Raw genomic sequence first — 26299 nt, 5'->3', positions numbered from 1 at the left:
GATTTATTAATGAAGAATATTTGTCAGTAAAGTGGAACGCTCTGCGAGGCTTCTTACCGAACTTCGGCGTACATTTACGTCACCAGAAATCATCTTATCAGAACCAATCTGCATAAAATCTGTTTTCCCTCAAAGTTAATTTTATCCGGGGTATAAACGCACGCCGAATTTAAGATCAACGACTAACCAATCCTTCCACGCAAATAGATCCCATATTAACCACCAATCTAAGCAAATTTTAGATTGTATTACCATAAAAAAATGAGAACGCAACGTGATTAGCAAAGACTTTGGTTCCGCCTGCTTGTTTCCACCCGAGCACAAAAACAGAGCAGTTGAAAGGTAGTTGTACAGCTGACACAAAGGACTAGTTTAATGATGTGGAACTGCTTATTTTTATGAGCTTCGGTGAAATGGACCCGGTGCACAGAGCCGTCCTCCGAAAACACCGGCTGGAGCTGTCCGGCCAGCTTCTGGTCAGCGAAACCATCGTTCCGTTTCTGTACCAGGAGGAGATTTTAACGGACGCGCAGGTGGAGGACATCGAGTCCCGATCCACGGAGAGACAGAAGACCCTCCGGCTCCTGGACCTCCTGCCGAGCCGCGGGCCCCGGGCCTTCCAATCCTTCCTGCGGTCCCTGCAGGATTTCAGTTGGGTCCGGGACCGACTGCTGCAGGAGCTCCAGACCCCACCTGAACCCGGACCCAAAGGTAAAACCAATCAGGGTGCGGGGGAATCATACCTCTCTACATAAACCCGGAAGTCTTGTTGGCAGAAACATGAGGCACAGGTACTTTAGCCAGACCAGATCCAGGACACAGATCAGCCTCTGGGTCCTTTGTTTTAGGATCAGATGAGGGTCAGAGGTCACTGATGTTTGTCTGAGGAGACTACATCCAGTGTGACCAGGTCCAAATGTAAGACCACTTCTCTTGGACCTCTGTAACGTGGACTACATCAAAGACTCTGACCACTGTGAGTGGGTCACATTTAGTTCAACCAAACCTCATGGAAGTATTGTCTGATTTGAGGACTGAACCATGAAATAATTTCCAGAAAATTCTAATTTTTGAAAATCGACAGTTTATTGAACCATGTGACAAATTTATTTAAAACATAAATTACATTTCAGTTTTCTTATATGACTTTTAATTTGTATCACATTTGCTGCATTTGGCTTTTTTAATTGCTTAAAAATGGATAGTGCCATTTATTTTTAGGGGGGAAATCACACTGATGATTTACTGGGGCGATCGTGGCTCAAGAGTTGGGAGTTCGTCTTGTAATCGGAAGGTTGCCGGTTCGAGCCCCGGCTTGGATAGTCTCGGTCGTTGTGTCCTTGGGCAAGACACTTCACCCGTTGCCTACTGGTGGTGGTCAGAGGGCACGGTGGCACCAGTGTTCGGCAGCCTCGCCTCTGTCAGTGTGCCCCAGGTTGGCTGTGGCTACACTGTAGCTTGCCATCACCAGTGTGTGAATGTGTGTGTGAATGGGTGGATGACTGGATATGTAAAGCGCTTTGGGGCCCTTAGGGCCCTATACAAATACAGGCCATTTACCATTTACAAGCCTAAAAACCCCACAAAAAATGTATGTAGAAATATAATACACTATTTAACATTTATCAAAATCAGAAGTGTTCGGCAGAACAAATTCCCCACTTAGAAAAATGGGAGGAGACTGATCTGCTCCAAGGAGGTTTGGGATTATGCAGAATCAGCATCATGTGAATGTGATCCCAAACATCTGGCTGGGAAGCTGCTGCCAGGTTCCTGGAAACCAAGAGGGAGGTAATAAAAGGAGGAGGTGGACGAGGGAGGCCTGGGCAGGAAAACAAACTCTTCCTCCTCCTCTGAGTGGTGGGTTTTCAGCCTCTCAAAATCCCCTCGTTTTATTTTTGTCTGAGTTTAGTTTCCCAGAATTTTCCTGCTGCAGCCGTTCTCGGAGTCCCTGATTTTGATTGTTTTTTCCAGGAAAGTCCCACGTCGTGCTGACAAAGTATTGATGCAGAATCCTGACCGTCTAATCCTGTCATCTCTGTCCTAATCTGAACTAAAATGTAAAGACTCAGACTTTTTAGTGTTAAATGTAACTTTCTCTCTGTTTGCTCAATCCTCAAATCCAAATCTTAGATTTGTATAGTTCACACTCATCTCATAACTTGGATTCATAAAATTCACAACTTTGTCACTTTTAATCCAGAAATTGTAAACTTCAGACACACAAGGTTGGAATTTTAAATTTGTTTTGACTTTAATTTGAAAATGTGGATTTTTATTTATAAAATGAATCCAAATGAATCGTGCAGGACTTCCTGTAGGTTGAAGTCATCCTGTGAGCTGGAAGTCTGAACACGGAGCATTGGTCTTAACGAGTCTCCTGACTTTGATTAAAGCCCGAGAGGAAGACTGTCCTCTTCCTTCAGTCTAACCTGAAGCACATCTTCATCACGGGACTGTGGATGCTTTCAGTTTAAAGTTAATGAAACAAATAATCTGCAGCTTCCATCAGATGCTGAGTAAAAATCAACAGCAGTCATTTATTAATACAATAATGTGATCAACAGTTATCCACCTAACCCAACGTTTGTGGATTTGATACTCCATCATTGTCACAGCTGACGGTAAACTGTGTTTTGGACAAAATGAAGCTCTTTCAGTGATTAATGAAGTGATCAGACGGACAGACGGATGCCAGCAGATGTTCTATTTTTGATCTGTAGGCGTCTGAGTCGTCTCACTACCCCTCAGACGGTCAGAGTTTGGCCATCACTAGTTACCTGGTGTGGGGTTGGTCTGATCAGCGGCAGCAGAGAAGCCCTCTCACACCTGCAGAGCACTCTTCCATGGCATGCATTTTTAATTTCTCTTTGATGCTTGGGCTGATCGGGACCCGATGAATGTAAAAACAAAGAATTACCAGATTTTTGATTTTTTTTTTTTTTTTTTTTTTTACCTAATTTTTGTTTCTGAGAAAAATTAGAGCCACATATGAGGGTATTCGTTTAGATTTTCGATAGAACAGAGGCAGTATAATGTCCTCGTAAGTGGATATCAGGCCCTTGTAGAGCAAAACTTTGTATTTTGGTCTAGACAACCCAAAATGTGATGTCCACATATGTGGACGCCAGGTCCTAGGAGGTTACAGCAGCAGCAAACAAGCTTGGATTTTAAAGGTCATGTAAATTACAGTTTTTTTAAAAATAGATTTTGGTGGGCTCACGCCTGCCGTGCATGGATTCAGTGATGTCAGCATTTGAAGCAGAAAAAGGCAAAAACATTCTACACTTGTTTGTGTTCTGGCCGTTTGAATAAACTTTATTTGTTCTGCTGTCACTGGTTTTTGCTGTAACTTCAGTTCTCAGTATTTTAACGTAGGCAGGCGGTGGTGGGAGGGCTGTGCCGTTTGGTCTTCATTCATTGGACGGCAGCATCAACAACAACAGAAAAAATACTATGAGCTGTTGGCGTCATGTTTTCCTGTGAGGTCACAGTAACCACGCTTCACTGTTTGTTCAACCCCCGGAAAGTTCGAATTGCTCAACCAGCTGAGGTTACAAACAAACGGCACCCTGCAGAGCACCAACGGGCTCGGAGTTGCCCAATCCAAACAGCCATTCACTTCTGTTTGTCCTTATGAGGGTGTTAAGTTGAAAACATCACAATCCTGACAATACAAACCAAACATTCAAACATTTGGAGATAACATTTAAAATAAGATGTTTACAAACCAAAGCAATGTTCAGATTTAAAACAATTTAAACTGGAAATCTGTTAGATGAATTTGATATTATGAAATAAACCTGAAGAGGGCAAATATAAATCAGTCGATCAAAGTCTGCTTTTTTTTCTTTTTGAAATGTGAAAATTTAGTCCAGATTTGAAATAAGTCTGAATTTGTGATATTTCAGAATGACAAACTCCAAATTCAATAATTAGTTTAAAGAGAATTTCAGAATTTTAAAATTAAAATAAACATGTAGTCTAAGAATAAATTGAAAAGTAATTATTAGAAATTCTATTTAAAAAAAATCTTCAGTTAAACCTGAATAAAGTCTTTGTCTAAGCAAATAAAAATAAGTCATATTTTGTGTTATTTAGAAAATAAATTCATTGTATTAGTTCATTTACAGTTTTGAGTTTTTGATACATCTGAATTTTCCCTATAAAACAACAAAACTGAATATATATATGTTGATGTGTACAAGAAATAATTATATCGAAAATAAGTCATTAAGTCCAAAATCAACGAATTAAGATTACATTGAAAAGTGTTTTTTGTTTTTTGTCAGTACATATTCTGAGGTTAAACATGATTTTTTTTTTTTTTTTTTTTTTGTGACAGTTTTGGTTTTCGGGAGAAGTCTAAAAAAAGTTTTAAACTGAATGTCAAAGAAACTTTTTTTCAAAGAAGTGTTATTGTTCATGTTATTGTTAGAAATTTGAACTCAAAGTTGATTAAAATCCACATTTTGAAATAAAAATGACAAAAACTGTGAAATAGAAATAAAAGTCAGGATTAAATCCAGAATCTGAAATTAGAACTGAGGTTCTAGTTCTAAGATGATAATGACATTATGATAATAAAAAAAGGTAAACAATGATTTTTTTTTTATATAGGTGAAAGTTTATTTCCTTTGACCTTCCTGTTCTCCGTCTGTCTGCAGACGCCTGTCGGCTCCAAGAATCGGTTCTACAGCGGGTTCCCTCAGATCGAGAGTTGTCCCAGCTGGCGTTGCAGCTCGGTGCCGAGTGGGAATCGGTGCTATTGGATCTGGGTCTGTCGGCAGAGGTGTTGTTTCGATGCCGGTCCGATCACAGCCTCAGTTCTCAGGCGGCGGCGCTCGCTGGGCTGGTGCGGTGGAGGCGGGCTGAAGGGAAGCGAGCGACAGTGGAGAGGCTACTGCAGAGTCTGCAGAGCGCTGGCATCCATTCAGCGGTCCTGGAGGACGTTCTGAACGTTTCTTCGTAATGCAGAGAGACGCATTTCAAATGAAGAAAAAGACTGAAATCTGAAATATAATATTAGGGAAAAATATACATTTTTACACTTATGTTCAAGTTTTGAAGTGTTTTCAGGATATAAATCAGAAAAATCAAATTTAGAACAAACTGAAGCAGCCAAAGACTAAAATGTGCCTTTATTGCTTGTGTCTGTGGGGTTTTAAACTTTTTACATAAAACTGATGTGTGATGCTAGAATCCTTTTATTAAACTTTATATCCAGAGAACACATCTTTAGATGAATGCTTTGTAGAAAGTCAACAATATGAAACAAAAAGAGTAAATTTGTGGCATAAATATCAACTCATGACAGTAAAATCCTGTTGAAGCAACATAACCTGTCGAAGGTTTGGGATTAAAGTTCAGTCTGAGATTAGATTATGTTTGAAGATAAAAAGTCTGGATTCTGAGAGACTTCATTTCAAATGTTGAAGCAGAAAGTCTGACAGAAAGAGCAGAAATGTAAAGAGATTTAAATCCTGAGTTTGTTCTGAAGTGTGTAAAGTGACAGGATGACGTTTCTTCATGGAGCTGAATCATCAGCATACAGGAGCATCCTCACCTGCTCTGCTTCATGCTTCACTCATTGTTACTGAGGCCCAGGATCAGAGACAGAAGGATTACTGTGAAATGTGAGTCATGCTGAGCTGGTCTGTCAGCTGGAAGTGAACAGAATAAGTTACTGTGATGAAGCAATGCACTATCCCTTTAAATCCTGATCAAATAAAGTTGGACTGAACTTTTTCCTGAGAAATTAAATCAAATGTTTCCTGTAAAAACTGTGTGTGCAGTGTTTGTGTTTCTTCCTCCACCACCACCTCCTTCCTGGAAGACGACCCAGATTTGTTTCAAGAAAACCAAATATTTTAGTCCAAGGAAAACCTTCAGAGAGCCCTTTGTGCCTCCAAACACAGGCGCGTGCACACACACACAGTAACACACTCTTTAATACACACATGTAATAAAACAGTGTGACTCAGCCACACACACTAACACAGTAATACACTCTAAAAGGCGTGTAATAAAACATTGTGACACACACAGGAAGCTGTTCATTAATTCCTCAACAGCCTGCAGAGGGACGGCTTTCTGAGTTTTTAAGGTGGACTGAAGAGTTGAACTTTGTTTCCACAGTGACCGTCTGAAAAAAGTGGTTGAAACCACGAAAAGTTCACATTTCTTCAGTTACTGAATTTGCTTTTTCTAACAGTTTTTAAAAGACTTTAAAAAGTGAAACCAGATCCCGGGTTAACCTTTAACCTTTGAACTGGTGGTTCTGAGGAATGTTTACATGGGTTTAAGCTCAGTATTTTCACCAAGCAGTGGAAATTTTCAGATTGAAAACTTTAATTAAAGTTAAAATGTTTCAAATGCGTGTGAGAGTTAATAGTTAAACATCTCACAACAAAATCATATATTTGTAGGATTTTCAGAAAAATACATAAGAAATCTAGGAAATAAAGTCAGAATTCTAGGTGTCTGAATAGAATAGAATAGAATAGAATAGAATAGGATAGCCCTTTATTCTAGATAGTGGCTGCACAGGTTCATTGTCATCTCACTGAAAATAACTTGTACGAACAGTTTCAGTCCGGCTTCCGTTCATGTCACAGTACAGAAACAGCTCTAGTAAAAATCACCAATGATCTTCTGCTTGCAGCTGACTCAGGACTTATCTCCATCCTCATTCTCCTTGACCTCATAGCAGCTTTTGATACTATCTCCCACCGCATCCTCCTTCACAGATTAGCATCTGTTGGCATCAGTGGTACAGTACTTGCCTGGTTTACCTCTTATCTCTCTGGCCGCTCACAGTTTGTTCAATTACTCCCTCACAGATCAGTATCTACTCCAGTTAATTCCGGTGTACCCCAAGGCTCTGTCCTGGGTCCTTTACTTTTTATCATCTATCTCCTACCTCTAGGTAATATTTTTAGGAAGCATAACATCCAGTCTCACTGCTACACAGATGACACCCAGCTCTACCTATCCTCCAAACCCACAGCTACTCGCCCACCCACATCCATTTCTGACTGTTTAAGTGAAATCAAGGTCTGGTTTACTCACAACTTTCTTAAACTTAATGGCAATAAAACAGAATTCATTTTAATAGGCACCAGATCAAAACTGACTACAGTTCCAACCAGTCTTTCGGTATCCATTGATAACTCTGATGTCACACCCTCCGCTCAGGTTAAGAGTTTTGGTGTCATCCTCGATAGCACTCTGTCCTTCACAGCACATATAAATAATATCACTCAGTCTTCCTACTTTCATCTCCGTAATATTAACCGTCTTCCTCCCTCACTCACTCCAAACAGTACCGCCATGCTTGTCAATGCTCTTGTCACATCTCGTTTAGATTACTGTAATTCTCTTCTCTATGGTCTACCTCACAAATCCCTCCATAAATTGTAGTTAGTTCAAAATACAGCTGCTCGTATTATTTCCAGAACTAGATCCACTGAACATATAACACCTGTTCTTAAACAGCTCCATTGGCTTCCAGTTCACCTCTGGGTCAATTTCAAGATCCTGCTTCTCACTTTCAAAGCGCTTCATAACTTTGCTCCTCCATATCTATCCGATCTTCTCCATACATACTTATCCCTTTGTACACTCCGCTCTTCTTCAGCTTCCCTTCTGTCTCTTCCACCTGCTCGCCTGACTAACATTGGACTCAGAGCCTTTAGTTGTTCTGCCCCGAGACTTTGGAATGCACTTCCACTTGTTCTCCGGACCACACACTGTCTCACTTTTAAATCACGTATCAAAACTCATCTATTTAGAATTGCATACACCTGATCTGTCTTAGTCCATTTTTACCTTGCTCAGTTTTTATACTTGTCTTTATACTTTTATGACTGTTTATGTCTAAATTTTATTTTACCATGTTTAATATATATACATAATTTTTTTAAAAATGTTTTTTATGCTATTGTTCACGTGTTCTTGTAAGGTGACCTTGAGGGTCTGAAAGGCGCCTATAAATAAAATGTATTATTATTATTATTATTTATTATCATTGTACATGTATAACGAAATTATGGGTGCTCCACACCAACTGTGCGGGAATAAAATAGAAATAGTGGACATGAGGAATATTTACAGAACAATAGAAAGGCACACATTAGAGAACAAAGTGCTTGAAAGTAGTGCAAAAAACTTTGTCTGAATAGAGCCTGTGTGTGAGTGACCTGAGTGATGGGGGTTACTCAGACCATGGTTCATATTTGTGGGTGGGGTGTGGGGGGATAGTGTTTGCTAACCGTCTGAATGGCCAAGGGGAAGAAGCTGTTAGTGAATCTGATGGGGAACCTGTGAACAGAGGGCAGCGTGAAACCGGCAGGGTGTGAAGAGACACCTGTGACGGCCCTGGTTTACCTGAGACAGGAGGATCTGGCGATGGCCTGCAGGGGTGGCAGAGGGCAGCCAATGATTTTTTGAACGGTGTTAATAACCCTCTGTGCAGCCTTCCTGTTCTCAGTAGTGGCTCCTGGGTACCGAACACCCAGGCAGGAGGAGGGCACACTCTCCACTGAGGAGCAGTAGAAGGCCAGCAGCAGCTTCTGGTCCTGGTTATTCTTCGTTAGAACAGAGAAAGTGCAGCCACAGCCGGGCCTTCTTTACCAGGGCAATGGTGTTGTGGGTCCAGGTGATGTGAGTGCCCAGAAACCTAAAGGTGGAGACAGAGTCCACCCTTCTCCATTTATATTGAGAAGGCACCTGTCTGTGCCTCCTGAAGTCCATTATGAGTTCTTTTGTTTTAAAGATGTTCAGCTTCACTGTATTTATACTGTATGCTGTCTCATCTCCTCCAGAGATGAGCCCAACCACGGTGGTGTCATTGGCATTCTTGACGGTGACATTGGTTGGGTGGGTTGTGTTTAGTCATAGGTGTACAGGGTGTACAGTAGGGGTGCGGTGCTGAGTTGGAGGGTGAGGTGGGGGCTGAGTCAGACTGATTAAGGCTGGTTTGGTAGGAAGTCTTTAATCCAGGAGTAGATGGCACAGGGGATCTGAAGGTGAGGATGTCTGGGATTATGGTATTGAACACTGAGCTGTGGTCCACCAAGAGCATCCTCACTAGCTCTTCTTAGTCTCCAGATGGCTCAGCGCTCTGTGAAGGGTGATGGTGATGGCTTCTGCTGTGGACTGATTTGCTCTTGATGCAAACTGGTGGGGGTCAATGGAGGAGGTAGGCAGTCTCTGATGTGCTGAGACACTATCTGCACGAAACACTGCAGGACTACATATGTGAGGTCTGTAGTCATTGAGGCTGTGGTCATGTTTTCTGGATGTTTGCTGAATGTTTGTTGGATGTTTTCTAGATGTTTATCGGATGTGGTGACAGCAGATGAAGCAGCAGTCTGGTAATGTGTGGTTTCCACCAGCAGGGGGTGGAGCAGGCTCATGATGCATCTTCAGGTCGTGAAGGCAGACTTTCACCTGAAGCAGACAAAGCTTCCAGTTCCCGTTGCTGTTTCAGGATCATAATGACTGTTTGCAACTTTTGGAAAAAGAAGTTCTCCCTTTCAAAATAAAAATTATTTTCAGTCGCTTCAGCGGCATGGAGAAGGAAACAGCAGTGACACAAACAGCTGATCAAAGTCCAGTTGATCTGAAAGTAAGAGCTTTTTTTTTTACTTTCCTTTTTTTTAAATATTAAACTTTATTAAGAAACAGAAAACAGAACATGTATACAACCAGAACAAAATTAACATATGCCAGGGGGTGTAATACAAAGAATTACAAACATTCAAATAATTTGTAATTACTACAAATAGTAATAGTTTTCATAGCCTTTTTGTTAAGTGATCCACTAATCAATTTTATGTAACATAAAACATAATTTGTTGTTGTTTTTTACTTTCCCTCACATATAGGGCTTTGGAGTTGGCATCACGCCGCAATGCATTGTGGGAGCACGCCACCATTTTAGCAGGTCACGAATCAAAACACTGTGGCTGTATCCCAATTCAGGGTCTGCAGCCTTAAAGGCCGTGTACCGGAAACCCGATCGGTACCCCGCATGCGCGAAAGGTTTCTACTTCCGGTCGTAGCGTTTTACGATAGTTATGGGTCAGAGTATCTGTTAAGAATAACAAGTATATCTTAAAATGTTTGCAATAATGAAGCATTTCAGTACAATGTAGACAAAAACGAAAAATAAAAAGAAAGTTACGGATCAGGACTCTCCGATCCTTACTGCGCATGTGTAAAGTCTGACGTTTTTTTTTGTTTTTTTTTTTTTTTTTTTTTTTTTTTTTTTTTTTTTTCGGGTTTTTTTATTTTTTATTTTTATTAGTAATATAAACATACAAACAAAATGCACCATACGTGTAAAGTCTGACGTACAAATCGGGTCTACCCGATCCGTACCGCGCATGTGCAGATGTTTTCTTCTTCTTCAGTTCGTTTAATGGCAGTTTACTCCCCAGTGTACGAGGATACCGCCACCTGCTGACCGAGCGAATAAACCCTATTATGAACGGAATTATCGTCATTACAAACGTGTGTTAAATCTGATTTAGCGATAGTCGAGTGTGTCTATGCTTGTCTGTGAGGAGAGGATTGTTGGAATAGTGATGATGATGTGCGCTATCACTGTCAATTGTCAGTAAACACTTAATCTGGCTGATGAATCTACACGTGAGATATTACAAAGTCTGCATTATTAACTCTGTAATTAGGCGCCATTCTTCTTATTTTACGGCACTGTTGCTCAATCGGGGGACGCTCTCTGTTGAGGAGAAAAGCATGAATTTCTTTGTATACGGATTATCCATTGTTTAAATGTCCCGGGCAGTCGAAAAGGAGGCAGAGCTGTTGAGAAATGCTAGGAGCTAACTGGGCGCTAACCGTATCATTCAAATATATATATATATATATTTTTTTTTCTTTTTTTTTTTTTCCAAAATCTTTATTTAAACATCAGTACAATACAAAATGGAATTAAGCAGTATTACAATAATGGTGATGTACTTACAGAAGAATTGTATGCATAGATAAACAAATACAAGAACAGCATTCAAAAACAACAATAGAAACATGCTAGGGGGAAAGTAACTAATCAAGCCAAAGAACAAAGTGATTGAAAGATCTTGATTTTTTCACAAACACCAATAGTTTTTATAGCTTTTGGGTTAGTGGAGTTCTTAATAGAGTTAAGATACTGTACAAGTTCAAAGGAGAATACATAGAAAGAGGGATGTCTTCCTAAATATTTGGACTTGTGAATATGAAATTTAGCCATTAAAAGTAACAAGTTAATCATATATCTGTTATCAAAATTGAATTGTTTTTGATTTTTGTGCAGACCAAACAAAACATATTTCCAAAACAGTACAAATCCTTTAAATATATTTTCTGAAATAAAAACACATAAGCTCTGCCAAAAATCTTGTACAAGGTTACAAAACCAAAAAAGATGTGTAGTAGATTCCTTGGAAGTTTTACAAAAGCTACAGCTTGTATCAATGTCTAATTTGAATTTGCTTTGAAGATAATCTTTAGAAGGATAAATTCTGTGTATCAATTTATAAGAAATATCTTTAATTTTGTTGGTAATTAAAAACTGATTAGGGAGTTTCCAAACTTCGTTCCACATAATACCATCTGACAGCCGGTTCCAGAAAAAAATAACATATGGTAGCGTGGTTATGGTACTCTGAAATAAAGCTCTAATCGATTTATTGTTGTTTTTAGATTGCTTAGAAAAGCAAATCTTGCCAACAAAAGTTTGTATGGGAGATGTCAACGGCCTGTGGAATGAAGTGATATTAGGTTGATTCTTAAACAGCATACAAACCCCTGATGGTATTGAGCCAAATACTTTGGTATAATCATGACGATTTATAGCTAAATTGAAGTGTAAACAAAATTCTTCATAGGAGAAAAGCATACCATTTGAGTCAAATAATTGGTTGACTAAAACAATGTCATTCCTAAACCAACTATCTAAGAAGAGAGATTTTCTTTTAAATAAAACATCCTTATTATTCCAGATATAATAACTGTGTGGACTAAAGTTATGCTTGTAAATAAGGGTCCAAGCTAAAAAAGCTTGACGATGAAAAGCAGAGATCTTTAACGGGATTTTATCAATATCAAAATTACAAGTAAGGAAAAATTCAGTGCCACCTAACTTAGAAAACATGAACACAGGTATAGCATTCCAAATGGAAGTAGGATTAGTAATTAGATTCTTCAACCAATTTATTTTGAATGTGTTATTTAAAGTGTTAAAATCTAACACATTAAGTCCTCCGTTGACATAGGAGTTCATAAGAACTGTTTTTTTAATGTAGTGTGTCCTATTTTTCCAGATAAAGTTGAAAATTAACTTAACCTCTTTTATAAGCTTTTTATCAAGGTGCAATGCCAATGCAGCGTATGTAAGACGAGAGATGCCTTCTGCTTTAGTTATTAATACTCTGCTTCAAATATATTGAATGTCGCAATGTTGGCAAAGAGAGGAAGTGACGTAAGATTTGCGCATGCGGGATACCGATCGGGTTTCCGGTACGGATCGGGTAGTGACAGGCCACATTTTAAGGCCGATTACGTCACAGCGATGCGACGAAGGCTGTCCCAATTCAAAGGCTGCTCGAAATGCGGCCCTCAAATGCGACCTTCATTTCCCTGAATTTTAAGGATGTGGCGGTGTAGACTTCGTGGCCCAACATATCCCACAATGCATAGCGCGGCGGTGGGTGTGGATAATTTTGCCGAAAAACAAGAAGAGTAAACTTTAAGTACTGAATATTAGGAGGGGTGATCGTGGCTCAAGAGTTGGGAGTTCGCCTTGTAATCGGAAGGTTGCCGGTTCGAGCCCCGGCTTGGACAGTCTCGGTCGTTGTGTCCTTGGGCAAGACACTTCACCCGTTGCCTACTGGTGGTGGCCAGAGGGCCCGGTGGCGCCAGTGTCCGGCAGCCTCGCCTCTGTCAGTGCGCCCCAGGGTGGCTGTGGCTACAATGTAGGTTGCCATCACCAGTGTGTGAATGTGTGGATGACTGGATATTTAAAGCACTTTGGGGTCCTTAGGGACTAGTAAAGCGCTATATAAATACAGGCCATTTACCATGTCACTTATTTATGTGCAAATGTTTAATAACGAAGAACATTAAAACATTACTGTTGGCCACATGTCGGCAAAGTTATGTGACATTAGTGATGTTTGTACTAACTTGGTTTTAAAGCTTTTACTTTAAAATATACACCGTTCAATAGCTGACCTTAATCTTACAGAGAATGATCAAAGCTCATGTAGAAACAAACAAACAAATGAACAAAAGATTTTCTCCTTCATTTCTGTCAAACAAAGCTATATGAAACGTTTCCAGCTGTTAGTATCATGGTTGCTAGGCAACCTGGGCAGCGCAACTGAGGCTAGACCGTCCCATTTCACAAGCCTCGCACTTCCGGCCTTAGCGGTCTTTAAGTACGCGGCCCTCGAAGATCGTTGAGGCTGCGTACTTTAAGGCTGCAGACTCTGAATTGGGATACAGCCTGTGTTGGAAGAAAGATTGCTATGAACCATACCTAAAAGCAGGTCAAAAGAAAAATAACGGTATAGAGACAGACTGGGTCCGGATGCAAAGAGACGGTACTTGCAAAAAATAGCGTGCATTGGAAATGTGGACCCGTATGAAATAACGGCAGTGGAGTAGAAACCCTGAAGACCAACCGCTTTTGACGTAGCCTGATATATTTTCGTACCTGTGGAGTCAGCGCGTACACAGCGAACCAATTTCGCAATTATAAATGTCTGGAAGCGCACATCCAATTCACCAACGGTTGGGTACAAGATTTGACTATTTTTAAGCCTGCACGTCGTGAATACGTCATCATTCAAACAAAGGTAAGTCAGCTTGAGTGCTGCGAGTAAAATGCGTTTGATTTCCTCCCGAACATTCAGATTAGTGCAGCATAAATTCATTCATGAGGGAGAATTACAGTGAGAACATGTGGAGGCTGTTAGAGGGATAACATAGTGAGTTCAGTGCATTGATGTGACATTGTCCTGAAGGATTTAGTCATTCTCTATGGTTAAAGAAATTGCACTAATTAATTCATATTTATTATAAATAATCCTTATTACACATCTTCTACGCATTCTATTTTAGTTTTATACATTGATTCATGACCTGCAGAATCTCCTTATCATGTTAGGTGATTCATAATTGTCACTTAAAATCGAACTTTATGCTTTCTCCCTCTTGAAAGTGATTACATCCTTGCATACATACTTTAGGTAAATTTTTTGCTGGCAGATTAAAAAAAAAAAAAAAAAAAACCCAGGCAGATTTAGAATATAACATGCAGCGTTCTTTAGATGGATGCATAAAAAGATAAAAAATTACATGTATGTGCCAACTTTCTAAACACTTTTACATTTATGATAAAGTAGATTAAACACATTTATGTCGGCCTTGGCTCATAGTTCTTGTCTTTAAATTAACTTTGCCTGTGTGTGTTTCAGGTACTGCACTCTCAAAGACTGAATGAACCAGCATTGCAGCCATGGGTCACTGTGAGCATCACAGGGAAGGTTGAAGCCGCCCACTGCACCTGTATGGCCGGAGTCGCAGAGACCTGCAGCCATGTCGCTGCTCTTCTGTTTAATGTAGAAGCAACAGTGCAGATCCGTGGCACAAGGACTGTTACAGATGAACCTGCATACTGGGTTTTGCTGGGTAATATGACCAAGATACAGCCAGTGGTTGGACATAAGATAGACTTCTCCTCTTCAGCTGCCCCAAAAAAGGCTCTTGATCAAAACATAAACAAACCATCCGTAGTGACAGGTAAAAGAAGTTCCACCTGCTACCGTGGAGGAGTTGTCTGAACTGATGCGAAAATATTTCTCCAAGCATAGTTCTGTTCTGAATAACCCATCATGTTGTATTTAGGGGGTCTACATTTATGCCTGAAGTGCACTGCCATGTAAATAACTTGCATTTACTGAACATGTTCTTACTAAGTACCTCTGTTCAAAAGTTGAATAAAGAAACAAACTAATGTTTGCCTCTTTTATTTTAAATTAAAACCACTTTGTAGAACATCACATCAGTAGAATCAATGTCATGTATAGTTTACAAATGACAAAATGTTTACATAAAATCATGACAGCATTTAAATAATATCACCCACTACTAGCATTCTGTAATTTACTGTCTCTTTTGAAAACTTATCACTACATAAACAGCACAAGACTTTTAAGAGTATTTAACAAGAGCATTTTCCCTGGTTTTACTAACACACTGGGGCACATGTTCACCAAAATGCAGCAAACCTTCACCATCTTATCCAGGAGGGTCGGCTCTTCACCCACACATGGAAGAAGTTATCTGATTGGCAGGGTGGTGTGTAGCCAGGCCGTTCTCACTCCCGAGGCGTGTTAATGCAGCATGTAGTTTGAAGCAGGGATTTCGTAGTGCCCCATGTGTAGCGTTGGAACCCATCAGGATTTGTTTCATTCATTCCTTCGGCTGGTTTGCCTGCATAATGAAAAAAAAATTAGCAACTCTATAAATAGAACGTAAATCTACAAAATCACTCATTAGGATGTTTGTTCTAATTTGCTATGACCTCAGAGCGCATTGAAAATAAAACTAATAGGCTAGAAAGAGTGATATGAAATTATGTAGAACTTACCCGAATGAAAATGTCTGGAGCACCAACAGATATCTGTGGATGGTAGAAAACTGGATAGCAGCTTGTCTCACAGCTGCTATCCAGGCTAGACGCCTTCTTTTGGTAACGTCCGATACATGAGCTCCCTCACATTGCTTCCAGGTGGGGAAAGAATAAAAATAGAGCCCATTTTCCAGCTTATTCCCTTCCCGATCGTGCGATCTAACATTACAACTGACAACACAGCAAGGATGAACCATTACTCATGCTTTCGCTCCTTTTGCCCTTTGTTTGGCCTACTAAAATGGCGCCTCGGCAGCCTCTATGACGTCACCGAGATCCCAAATGAGACTGTGTGATAAATGTGGTGTAATTGCATTGTACAGTAGATGTTAATGCAGCCGGTCAGTGTAGTTAGGCTGATGGCAGCTAGAGGGCGAGACCGGTGTGTTTCTGTAGAGAATGTTATGTTATGTGGGGGCAGAGCAAGAACAAGAAAATAAAGTGTGGTTATGAATCGTACAGTGGACCCGCGTATAATTGAACAACACGACATGGTGTCAGAAGTCCTGTACTGATCCATATAACCTCGACTGAACGAACCTGTGTCTGGCGGAGCTCGCGGGATAACGAGGGGAGAATATGGCGGATGAGACTGCACAGAGAGCACCGGCGGGGCCGAGCGCGACATTCAGCATCCAGCCACCGGAATCCTTCGACTTTTCAAAACTGCAGGAGTGGTCCAAATGGATACGGAGGTTCGAGAGATTCCGTCTCGCCAGTAATTTGAACGTCAGCTCGGAGGAAAACCAAGTCAACACGTTGATTTACTGCATGGGAGATGAGGCGGACGATGTGCTTCGCGGTCTGAGTTTAACAGCGGAGCAAAGGACAACGTACGAGGGGGTACGTGATGGTTTCCAGGCTTTTTTCATTGTGAAGAAAAATGTGATCTATGAGCGCGCCAAATTCAATATGCGCCGACAGGGAGACAATGAGACAGTGGATGCTTTTGTGACAGCACTGTATGCGCTAGCAGAACATTGCAACTATGGAGTGCTACATGATGAGCTGATACGTGATAGGCTCATTGTCGGTCTCACAGACAAACGGCTGTCAGAACGCATGCAGCTTGACCCAGATTTGACTTTGCAGAGGGCTATCAACATGGCGAGGCAAAGTGAAGAGGTAAAGTGACAACAATCCTCCTTGCGAGGTGACTCTAGAGGTGAGGCTAGCGATGCTAAGTCAGTAGATAGAGTGCATAAAATCAGTCGTAAGCCTGTTAGAACCAAACTGCTCCAGACTGATAGTCGTCAAGCTAAAACACGTGGTTTCCGAGAAGATGGCAGAAAAGGGCCAACCTGTCAGAAATGTGGTGGCGCTCCATCCCATTCAAAGCAGGATTGTCCAGCGAATGAAGTGAAATGCCATGCATGTGGAAAGAAAGGACATTACAGGCGTGTATGCAGGGCACCAAAAACAGTGCATGAGCTTGAAGAGGATGAACACGGTTTGTTCCTGGGCAGTGTTAAGTGTGAGGGTGAGCCGTGGACTGTCGACTTAAGCATAAACAACAAAAACGTGTCATTTAAAATTGATACAGGAGCCGATGTGACAGTCCTACCCCTTAAGGTGTTTAAGGAGCTCTACAGACACAACCACCCCCCCAGTCTCCACAAATCAACCAAGGCTCTGCTGGGTCCCGGGAGGAGTCGTTTGGATGTCGTTGGTGTCAGTGAGCTTGCACTGAGGAAGGGAGACAAAGAAATACTTGAGGATGTCTTTGTCATCAGACACCTGCACACTGCTTTGCTGGGGAGACCTGCTATTAGCAAGCTGGAGCTTGTGGCTCGTCTGGAGAGCATAACTATAGAGACGCTTAAAAAGTGCTACCCAAAGCTGTGCAGTGGTCTCGGTGAAGTACGTCAGCCGTACGACATCAAACTGAAACCTGGAGCTCAACCTTTTTCCTTGAAGACGCCACGGAGAATCCCGTTGCCTCTGATGGACAAAGTTAAGCAGGAGCTGGCCCGTATGGAAGAACTAGGGGTGATCAGCAGGATTGAGGAGCCAACTGATTGGTGCTCAGGCATGGTGGTGGTACCGAAGAAGACAGAAGATGTACGCATATGTGTCGACCTTACACACCTCAATGAGTCGGTGTGTCGAGAGAAGTACATACTGCCATCGGTGGAGGAAACATTGGGCAGATTGGCTGGTGCCAGCATATTCAGCAAGCTGGACGCTAACATGGGGTTTTGGCAGATACCTCTGACGGAAAACTCAGCCAAATACACCACTTTCATCACACCGTTTGGGCGTTATTACTTCAAGAGACTGCCCTTCGGGATTGCTTCAGCACCGGAGCATTTCCAGAACAGGATGGTCACAGAGGTCACAGATGGTATGGAAGGGGTGGTTTGCCACATGGACGACGTGCTGGTCTGGGGCAGAACGCAGGAGGAGCATGACTCTCGCCTACACGCTGTGCTGGGCAGGATCCAAAAAGCTGGCATCACCCTAAACATTAACAAGTGCGACATCGCGAAACAGCAGGTGACGTTTTTAGGGCATGTTCTCTCAGCCAGCGGTATCAGCCCTGACCCAAGCAAGACCCAGGCTGTGAGGGAGATGAAGGAGCCACAAAGTGTGAGTGAGTTAAGGAGCTTTCTGGGAATGGTTAACCAGCTTGGAAAGTTTATCCCACAGCTCGCAGAGAGGGACAAACCTCTAAGAGACTTACTGTCTAAGAAAAACTGCTGGAGATGGGACATTGACCAGGCTAGAGCATTTCAGAACCTGAAGGATGCGCTCACATCACCGCCAGTGTTGGCCATGTATGACCCAAGCCGTGACTGCAAGGTGTCAGCGGACGCATCATCGTATGGCTTAGGGGGTGTGTTGCTTCAAAGATGGGATGAGGAGTGGAGACCTGTTGCCTACGTGTCACGCTCCCTCACTGCAACAGAACAGAGATACGCTCAGGTTGAAAAGGAGGCTTTAGGTCTGACCTGGGCTTGTGAGCGGTTCCGCAACTTTCTTATTGGCAAACACTTTCAAATGGAGACAGACCATAAGCCGCTGCTAAGTCTGCTGGGGGCACAAACTCTGGATGCGCTCCCTCCCAGAATTCAACGCTTTAGGATGCGCCTCATGCGATATTCCTACTCGATTTCGCATGTACCAGGCAAACACCTGTGGACAGCTGACACGCTCTCACGATCTCCAGTGAAAGCAAAAGAAACACTTCAAGACAAGGAGTTGTTGGAGAGCACAAATATTTACGTGGACATGTTGATGGACAATCTGCCAGCTAGCAACAATTTCTTGGAGCAGCTGAGAGAAGAGCTGGAGAGGGACAGCGTATGTGCTCGCGTGATGCAGCTGTGTGAGGAAGGATGGCCCACACATTTCAACAGCGAACCAGCGCTAAGACTGTACTGGGCAGAACGGGCGTTCCTCACCGTACATGATGGTCTGCTAATCAAAGGGGACAGGTTGGTTATACCTGCAACTATGAGAATTGATGTGCTCACCAGACTGCACGAAGGTCACCAGGGAGTGGTTAAGTGCAGACAGCGAGCACGACAGTCGGTTTGGTGGCCAGGGCTAAGCCAGCAGATAAATGAGCTTGTCCTTAACTGTCGGACATGTTGCCAAGTGAGAGAAAACCACACAGAACCGCTGATGCCATCACAGTATCCGGGGCGGCCGTGGCAAAAGCTAGGAGCCGATCTGTTTATGCTGAGAGGGAAAACCTGCCTTCTTGTCGTGGATTATGCCTCAAGATTTGTTGAGATTGCCCCTCTCACACCTTCAAGGTCAGAGGACGCGATCCATCATCTCAAAGGGATTTTTGCACGACATGGGATCCCCGAGCAGCTGGTAACAGATAATGGGCCACAGTTTTCAGGGGCAGCTTTTGAGACATTTGCAAAAGTGTATGGCTTCTGTCACATTACAAGCAGCCCGAAATATCCCCAAAGCAATGGCGAAGCCGAACGAGCAGTTAAGACTGTCAAGAATCTATTGCGGAAAGCTGTTGATCCACACTTGGCTCTGCTCGCTTACAGAGCCACCCCACTGCAGAATGGCTATAGTCCAGCCCAACTCTTGATGGGGAGACGGCTTCGCACCACAGTGCCAATACTGCCATCTCTGCTAGACCCCGCACTTCCTGATAGTGTGGTTGTCACCCGGAGGGAAAAGGAGAGGAGGACTAAAGAGGCACAGTCATATAACCTTCGTCATCGCGCACGCAGCCTCGACAGGCTCACTCCAGGCCAAGAAGTGTGGATAACAGACCAGAGAGCCAGCGGCACTGTTATTGGCAGCCACTCCACACCACGATCATATCTCGTGGAGGGACCTCGTGGGACAATTAGGCGGAATCGTCGGCATCTTGTTCCCATGAAACACTCTCCAGACCAAACTGAGAGCAATAATGGGGAGCCAGAATCTGCAGAAGCCGGGGAGCAGTGCTCCACGGACATGCCAGAGACAGTTTCTCCAGAGCTTCCATCTACACCCAGAACCAGATCCGGAAGAGTGGTTGTGAGACCAACCAGATTGGACTTATAACGGATAAGATGGAAAGGACTGTTTTATACAAGAATACCCCTCTTTCGTAGTATTGTTTGCACAATATGGGTAAAAGCTAAAAGGTTGTCATTTTCAAATATGCATGTTCAGAAGTTGGGAAATGCAGGGGGTGTGACAAGTTAGCATGTAAGAATTTGTGTTACTTAACGGGTTAATTAGAGTTAAGATTTTCATTATATAGTATTCCTTACAGGTAAGCGCAGGACCAGACCTTCCAGCCACAGAGGCAGAATAACCCTCTAAGGTCTGGTGAGTCAATGGTAGTCTACCCATTGATTCTAGAAAGGGGAGATGTGGTGTAATTGCATTGTACAGTAGATGTTAATGCAGCCGGTCAGTGTAGTTAGGCTGATGGCAGCTAGAGGGCGAGACCGGTGTGTTTCTGTAGAGAATGTTATGTTATGTGGGGGCAGAGCAAGAACAAGAAAATAAAGTGTGGTTATGAATCGTACAGTGGACCCGCGTATAATTGAATAACACGACAATAAACACAGTGTTTGGCTTGGTCTGCAGCCTCCTCAGGAACAGGACACACGTGATCAGCTGAACTTTCCCCCACAGTTGCTGTCAGAGGGATAACCTGGATTTCTCATCAGTCTTCGCTGTCTCTGGTTCTAAGGACGCTGCCCTTAAAGCATTTATCCAGCTAGGCTTTATTAGTGTACACCACGGCTGGTTGTCACGTTGTTTGTTACTGCCACACGAGAGGGCGCTGTGGAGCTCCTCTGGTATCACACGTTTCACCTGACAGTGTGGTCAGTTTGTGGACATCCACAGAACTCTTAGGGGAGGACGTATTTTGTGATGGGTCTTTGGTAGGTAACAGTTATTTTTCATCATGATCTTGTGTTTATATTGGAAGCTCTCACAGTGTTGGTCGTTATGTTCCCTCTAAGCTGCGCGCGTGTGCAATTGCGCACTGCTGGCATGGTCTCTGCGCACAGAAAAAAAAATCAAACCTGAATTGAAATTAAAACTTTAACAATTCTGATTTGCAGTGTTAGTCAGTAAGTGACTGGCTGCTCCCATATGGGATTAGAACGATGCCACCTTATCCAATAGTCCAGCCAATAATGCGATTCACATTTGTATATGCGCAGCTAATCAACATTGTTGACAGGCTATGACAGCATCCTTATGTGCCAACACCGGTGTTTTAGCTAGAAAAGCAGTGTGGCTGATGTGGAGTGAAACCGCCTTAATGACAACGTGGACAACCATTGGAGATGTGACCAGGACAGACGGAACAATTGGCGGAAAAAGTGTGGACTTTATACCAGTTTTTAAATTGTGTTGATAGACCACGAAAACCAGAGTTATGATAAAAATATTTGCAATGTTTGGTTTTCTTCCTGAGCACTATTGTTGTTTATATTTACTGCGAAGAAATGGTAAAAACGGCGTTTTATAAGGAAAACGCTCGAAAGCCCTCTCCGCCTGTGAGGAAAGATGAAACCAAAAAAACCCCACCCTTTCCTATTGGTGGAAAAATGTACCATGTCGACCAATCAAAGAATGAGATGGCAACATGGCATTTAGTTGTTTAGGGAGGGGGGAAGTTTTAGGAGTGACGGCAGTGTTTTGAGATGTGAGAGATTTGCTACGTTTAGCGCAAATCTTGTGTTAGTGTGTAGTGTAGTCAATAGTTTTGTTGTGTGTGTCAGAACAATGAGGCGACTACTGAATGTTACAGGTGTTACAGGAGTGATACATCTCCTGTTGTCAGGCCTGCAGGTAATCAGGCTGTTGTTCTCCTTTATCTCATAGTGGACAGAAATTACTTTTTGGAGTGGCACAAATAATTTGTGTGACATCAAATTTGATGCAGAACAGCTGATTGTTCTGTAAATAGTTTGAAATGTTTATTTAAAAAAACGCCTTAGCTGCATTTTTAGGTAAACAGCTGCAACAAACGTTGTTGTTTGCATAACTCAGTTACTTTTTTGAAGAAGTAACTATATAATTAATTGCCCAACATTGGTCATTATTTACTGTATTTCGCAGACAGAGAGTTACAGGACTCTCTCCCAGACCACAGACTCATAATACAAGTCAGAGCTTTATATATATATAAAAAAAAGAAAGTTGTGTTTTCAAAATTGGAGTTCAAGTTATTTTTACTTCCAATAGTGTTAACATACTACACAGGTCATGAACAAGATTTCTTTTACATTTTTATTGTAAGTGGGCTAAAGCAGTTAATTAAAAGTAGTGTAACATAAATGTAAACGCTGTAATTTGATTATTTTAATAAACCATGTAACTTGGATGGATTTGATGCTGGCGTGACCACAGTGCACACGTCTGATGTTGCTCACAGTGCTTCAAGGGACCGCTCAGGGAGTTTGTGTGTTCGCTCAGACACATGAAAAATTAGAGGGAACATTGGTCGTTAAAAACGGGCATGGGGTCATGCGTGAGAGATGTTCTCCAGCTTCTAATGGCAGACATGTTTTTGTCTCTGTGCTTGCACAGTGGTTTGTGTGAGGACGCCTGGCTTCCATGTGGAGACCGCTTCCTGTTCAGGGGCTGTTCATTTCTGTCTCCATTTAAAAACAGAAAAACAAATCTGTTTTGGAATCATTATTTTTACTGAGATCTCATTGTTGAGTACAGAGACAGCCAGACATGCTGGCTCTTTACTTTAAGTTACAGTTACTCTTGAGTTACAGTTGCTTAATCTCAGTTACAGTTACTTACTGTGAGTTATTGTTACTCTGAGTTACAGTTACTCTGAGCTCTGATGCAGTGAAGAGTGATCACTGCGTCAGTGAGCAGCAGAGCGATGTGATTTTAATGTGTGATGTGACGTCACGTGACGGTTGTGTTTTCTTCCTTGTGTTTTTTATGTTTGCGGTGAAATAAAGTTTGGAGACAGGATGTCGTGAGTAATTTCAGTCTGAGCGCCTCTCAGAGGGAGCTGATGAAGAGGAGGAGGAGCGGCTGCGGGGCGCAGGGCGGGGCGTCGGCGCGCAGCAGCAGCAGCAGCTCCATCACCGACACCGTCACCGACCTGCTGGCGTCTGCGGGCTGCGGCATGGACCCCGCTGCCCGGCCTGTCTGTGAGTGTGGGCCGGTCCGGTGCTGCTTCCCGCGGTTCTGATGGTGAAGGCGGTGCGCGCTCAGAGAAGCGGAGCGGACACAGACCTGTGCGCGTGGCGCGGCTCGCGCTCCGATGCAGCAGCGGGAGGAGGAGGAGGAGGCGCCATTGTTTGGATGCGCAGCAGATTGAGAGGAAGAAGGCCAGGGATCGCGCGCGCTGACCGGGACACGCGCACCATGCTGCACCCGTTGTTCCTCGCGCTCCACCTGCTCTGCTTCACCCAGGTAAGGAGCCGCACTTCCGGCCGCAGCGGCTTTGTTCGACCGCAGGAACCGGGGAAGGGAAGGAGGGAGGTGTGTGTGTGTGTGTGCGCGCGCGCGCGCGCGGCGGACACGCGACAGCCAGCAGCTCGATGTGTCTGCGGAAAGTGGGTCAGTCGGCTGCAGCATCACACACTCAGTCTCACACGCACGCCACACAAATACAGACGGACTCACACACACACACACCCATACACACACAGACTATCACATTCAGTCTCACAGGCACACTGCACACACATGCGCAAATACAGACTCACACAAAGACACTTACATACACAGTCTCGCACACATCACACACACACACACACACAGACTCACTCTTAGCTGGTGCATCTGGGTAAATCTACTTTACACTTACAGGTATTAGGAGCAATGCCTTTATTACTGCACTCCTGCACATGCTCAGTCTGTTCTTTGTAAAGTGACTGAGTGGTCATGTGTGAAGCCAGATGTTCCTGATGTTTCTGCTGAAGCCAGAGGTTACTATAGCACCCCCTGTGGGTGTAGTCCATCAGCTGTTGACATCATCACACAGACTCGTCCATTTGTGCTTGCTGTGTGTCGTTTTTGTGGGCACAGTAACACAAGTGAGGTTACAAAAACAGAGAGGTGCCTGACCAGTGATGATGATGTCACTTTTGTCATGCAGTGCTATTCACCGGGGTGAAGATGGCAAGATGATAATGGCCCTGTGACATGCCACCTGTGGACACTTATAAAGCACCCGTCGGTTTCACGGTTAAAGTCAGCCTGTTGTGAAGGACCAGCGAGTGTTGCGCTGATGCTGGACGACTTCCTGTCTGCGAGTTTCTGTTTCCTGTCCCTGTAAAATCATCTGGAAGCTGCAGACTTTTATTTCCTGTTCAGTGTCGAGATAGTTGTGAAGTAACGTGGTAGGTTTACAGTGTAACGGGTTCCCCTCCACCTCGTTATCCTCGCTATCCGCATGCGGCGTTAATATCCTGCTCTGAGCGCTATCTGATGCTCCAAGCTTCCAATTTCCTGTCTTCTGACAGCTGCTCTGATTCGAGGCGCTGAATGTAAAGAGTATGAAGAAGAAGAATTTATGAAGCATTTCCTGTTTCACTGACATCAGCATCTTAAGTTTTGGACTTTTATTTGGACATAATATGACGCACATTTTAACAAATGTAACCGTGTGAGGAACTTTTACTTTGAAGAATAAATGTTTTATCCAAATCCAGATTTGTTTTTATCCAAATCTCCTGCTTTGTCTCTAAAATTTCAGGTTTAACAGCAGCGTACTACATTGCCCACAATCCTAAGGAAGACGCTGAAATCACTGATATGTTGCAGCTGTTAGTAAAACATATTTAAAATCAGTGCCATCAACTGTGGCAGTGGGCTGAAGGCCTTGGGAAGGTTTTATGTGGCCCGTGATGAACAAAGACTGTTCATCTCTCCACTGCACCCATCCACTGTTCATGTTGTAGAATGAGACAAGCCTGAATCTCCTCAGTGCAGGTGTAATTTCAGGTCTGGACAGGAACTTTAACAGCTAAGTTAGCTAAGAGCCATGAGGTGGCACATTGAAATTCACTGTACTACTGTGGCCATGCCCCCCAGTGAAACCTATGTCTCAGAGGTCCTTCAGATGAAGCTGACCAAAAATGAAGGCGACCTGATGAAATGTTGAGTTTGGCACCTGAAAACTTCAGAGAACTTCCTGTTTAGCTGTTACTTATGTATTCTGGCTTCCTACCACAGTCCAAAGACATGCAGTTAGGTTACGTCTACACTAGCCCGGATAAAATGGAAAACGGTGTATACATCTGAAAACACTCCGCGTCCACACTATTGTTTTCATTTGTTTTCACAGAGTTGTTCATCCACATTGAAACGCAATACAGGAAACACGTATTGCGTTCAAGCAAGACAATTCGACCTGCCTGATTTCTGTCTGCCGTTTATTTACTTTTCGGCTCTTTGAAATGTCGCGGAAAAGCACAGAGTTTTTTAAAACAATGAGGTGGAGTTGTTGCTCCAGCGCCCCTGCAATCCTGAAAAGGATAAGCGGCAGAGAATGGATGGATGGATGGATGGATGACTTTTGTACATGCGGGTGTAGAGGTGGGAATAGGGGGCGTGTTGTGGGTCCTATTAGTGTTTGGATGAGCTTGGAGTTCAGAGGTCAGATAATAACAGCGGTTTTTTGTATTTTTAGGAAATTGTTTAATGTCAATCAGCTGTTCTCATTATTGTGGCTGTGACATCATCAGTGAGATTTATGGGTGATGCGTGAGCCATCACGTCCTCAGATCTGCATCATGGTTCTGGGGTCACTTCTGGACTGTAAGCCCACAGTAACCATGTGGCGCCGGCTGTGACTCAGAGATCTGTTTAAGTCGGCGCTCCACACGGTCTCTGAATATTCACACATTCGTGACTTTAATGTGCGTCTTGGATTACGTTGGAGGGTTTATCCCTGTATGTGACAGAGGGCAATAATGTGAGGGCATAATCAGAGCGGCGGAGGGTTAACAGAGGCCCGATTAGAATTTAATCAGAGTTAGATCTGCAGAGCAAACACTGAGCTTCTTCTTTGAGCCGCCATGTCGCCCATGCGATTCAGCTGCAGCCGAGTGGAATAACAACGAGTACAACCTCAGACACCCAGAACAGAGGCTGGACGGGCTTCTTTAGGTCAAAGGTTTATAAAGAGCA

General features: G+C 43.0%; 2 protein-coding genes across 2 annotated transcripts in view; both read left to right on the top strand.

Moving 5' to 3' along the window:
• The first annotated feature begins 337 nt into the window (after positions 1-337).
• Positions 338-5046, top strand: cradd (CARD and death domain containing adaptor protein). Its single transcript, XM_085376297.1, has 2 exons — positions 338-711; positions 4668-5046. Exons 1-2 carry the CDS (start codon positions 399-401, stop codon positions 4970-4972), a joined length of 618 nt encoding a protein of 205 aa, XP_085232423.1. The 5' UTR covers positions 338-398; the 3' UTR covers positions 4973-5046.
• Positions 5047-23350: 18304 nt separating this feature from the next.
• ptpro (protein tyrosine phosphatase receptor type O) overlaps positions 23351-26299 on the top strand; it is a 38407-nt gene continuing 35458 nt past the window's right edge. The window contains exon 1 of the mRNA XM_085376083.1: positions 23351-23575. Within this exon, the coding sequence (XP_085232209.1) occupies positions 23351-23575 (225 nt within the window). The remainder of the gene's footprint in view (positions 23576-26299) is intronic.

Source organism: Diplotaxodon limnothrissa, linkage group LG17, assembly GCF_057381915.1.
Source record: "Diplotaxodon limnothrissa isolate DT_005_m linkage group LG17, D_limnothrissa_male_GT1.1, whole genome shotgun sequence".
In the NCBI taxonomy this organism is placed as follows: domain Eukaryota; kingdom Metazoa; phylum Chordata; class Actinopteri; order Cichliformes; family Cichlidae; genus Diplotaxodon; species Diplotaxodon limnothrissa.
The sequence above is the reverse complement of the archived record's forward strand: the minus strand, read 5'-3'. Positions and strand labels throughout refer to the sequence as shown.

Excerpts from the sequence above, each read along its gene's own strand:
- cradd (XM_085376297.1), top strand. The coding sequence starts at position 399 with ATGAGCTTCGGTGAAATGGACCCGGTGCACAGAGCCGTCCTCCGAAAA. Across the intron at positions 712-4,667 it reads ACCTGAACCCGGACCCAAAG|ACGCCTGTCGGCTCCAAGAA; the intron begins GTAAAACCAATC and ends GTCTGTCTGCAG.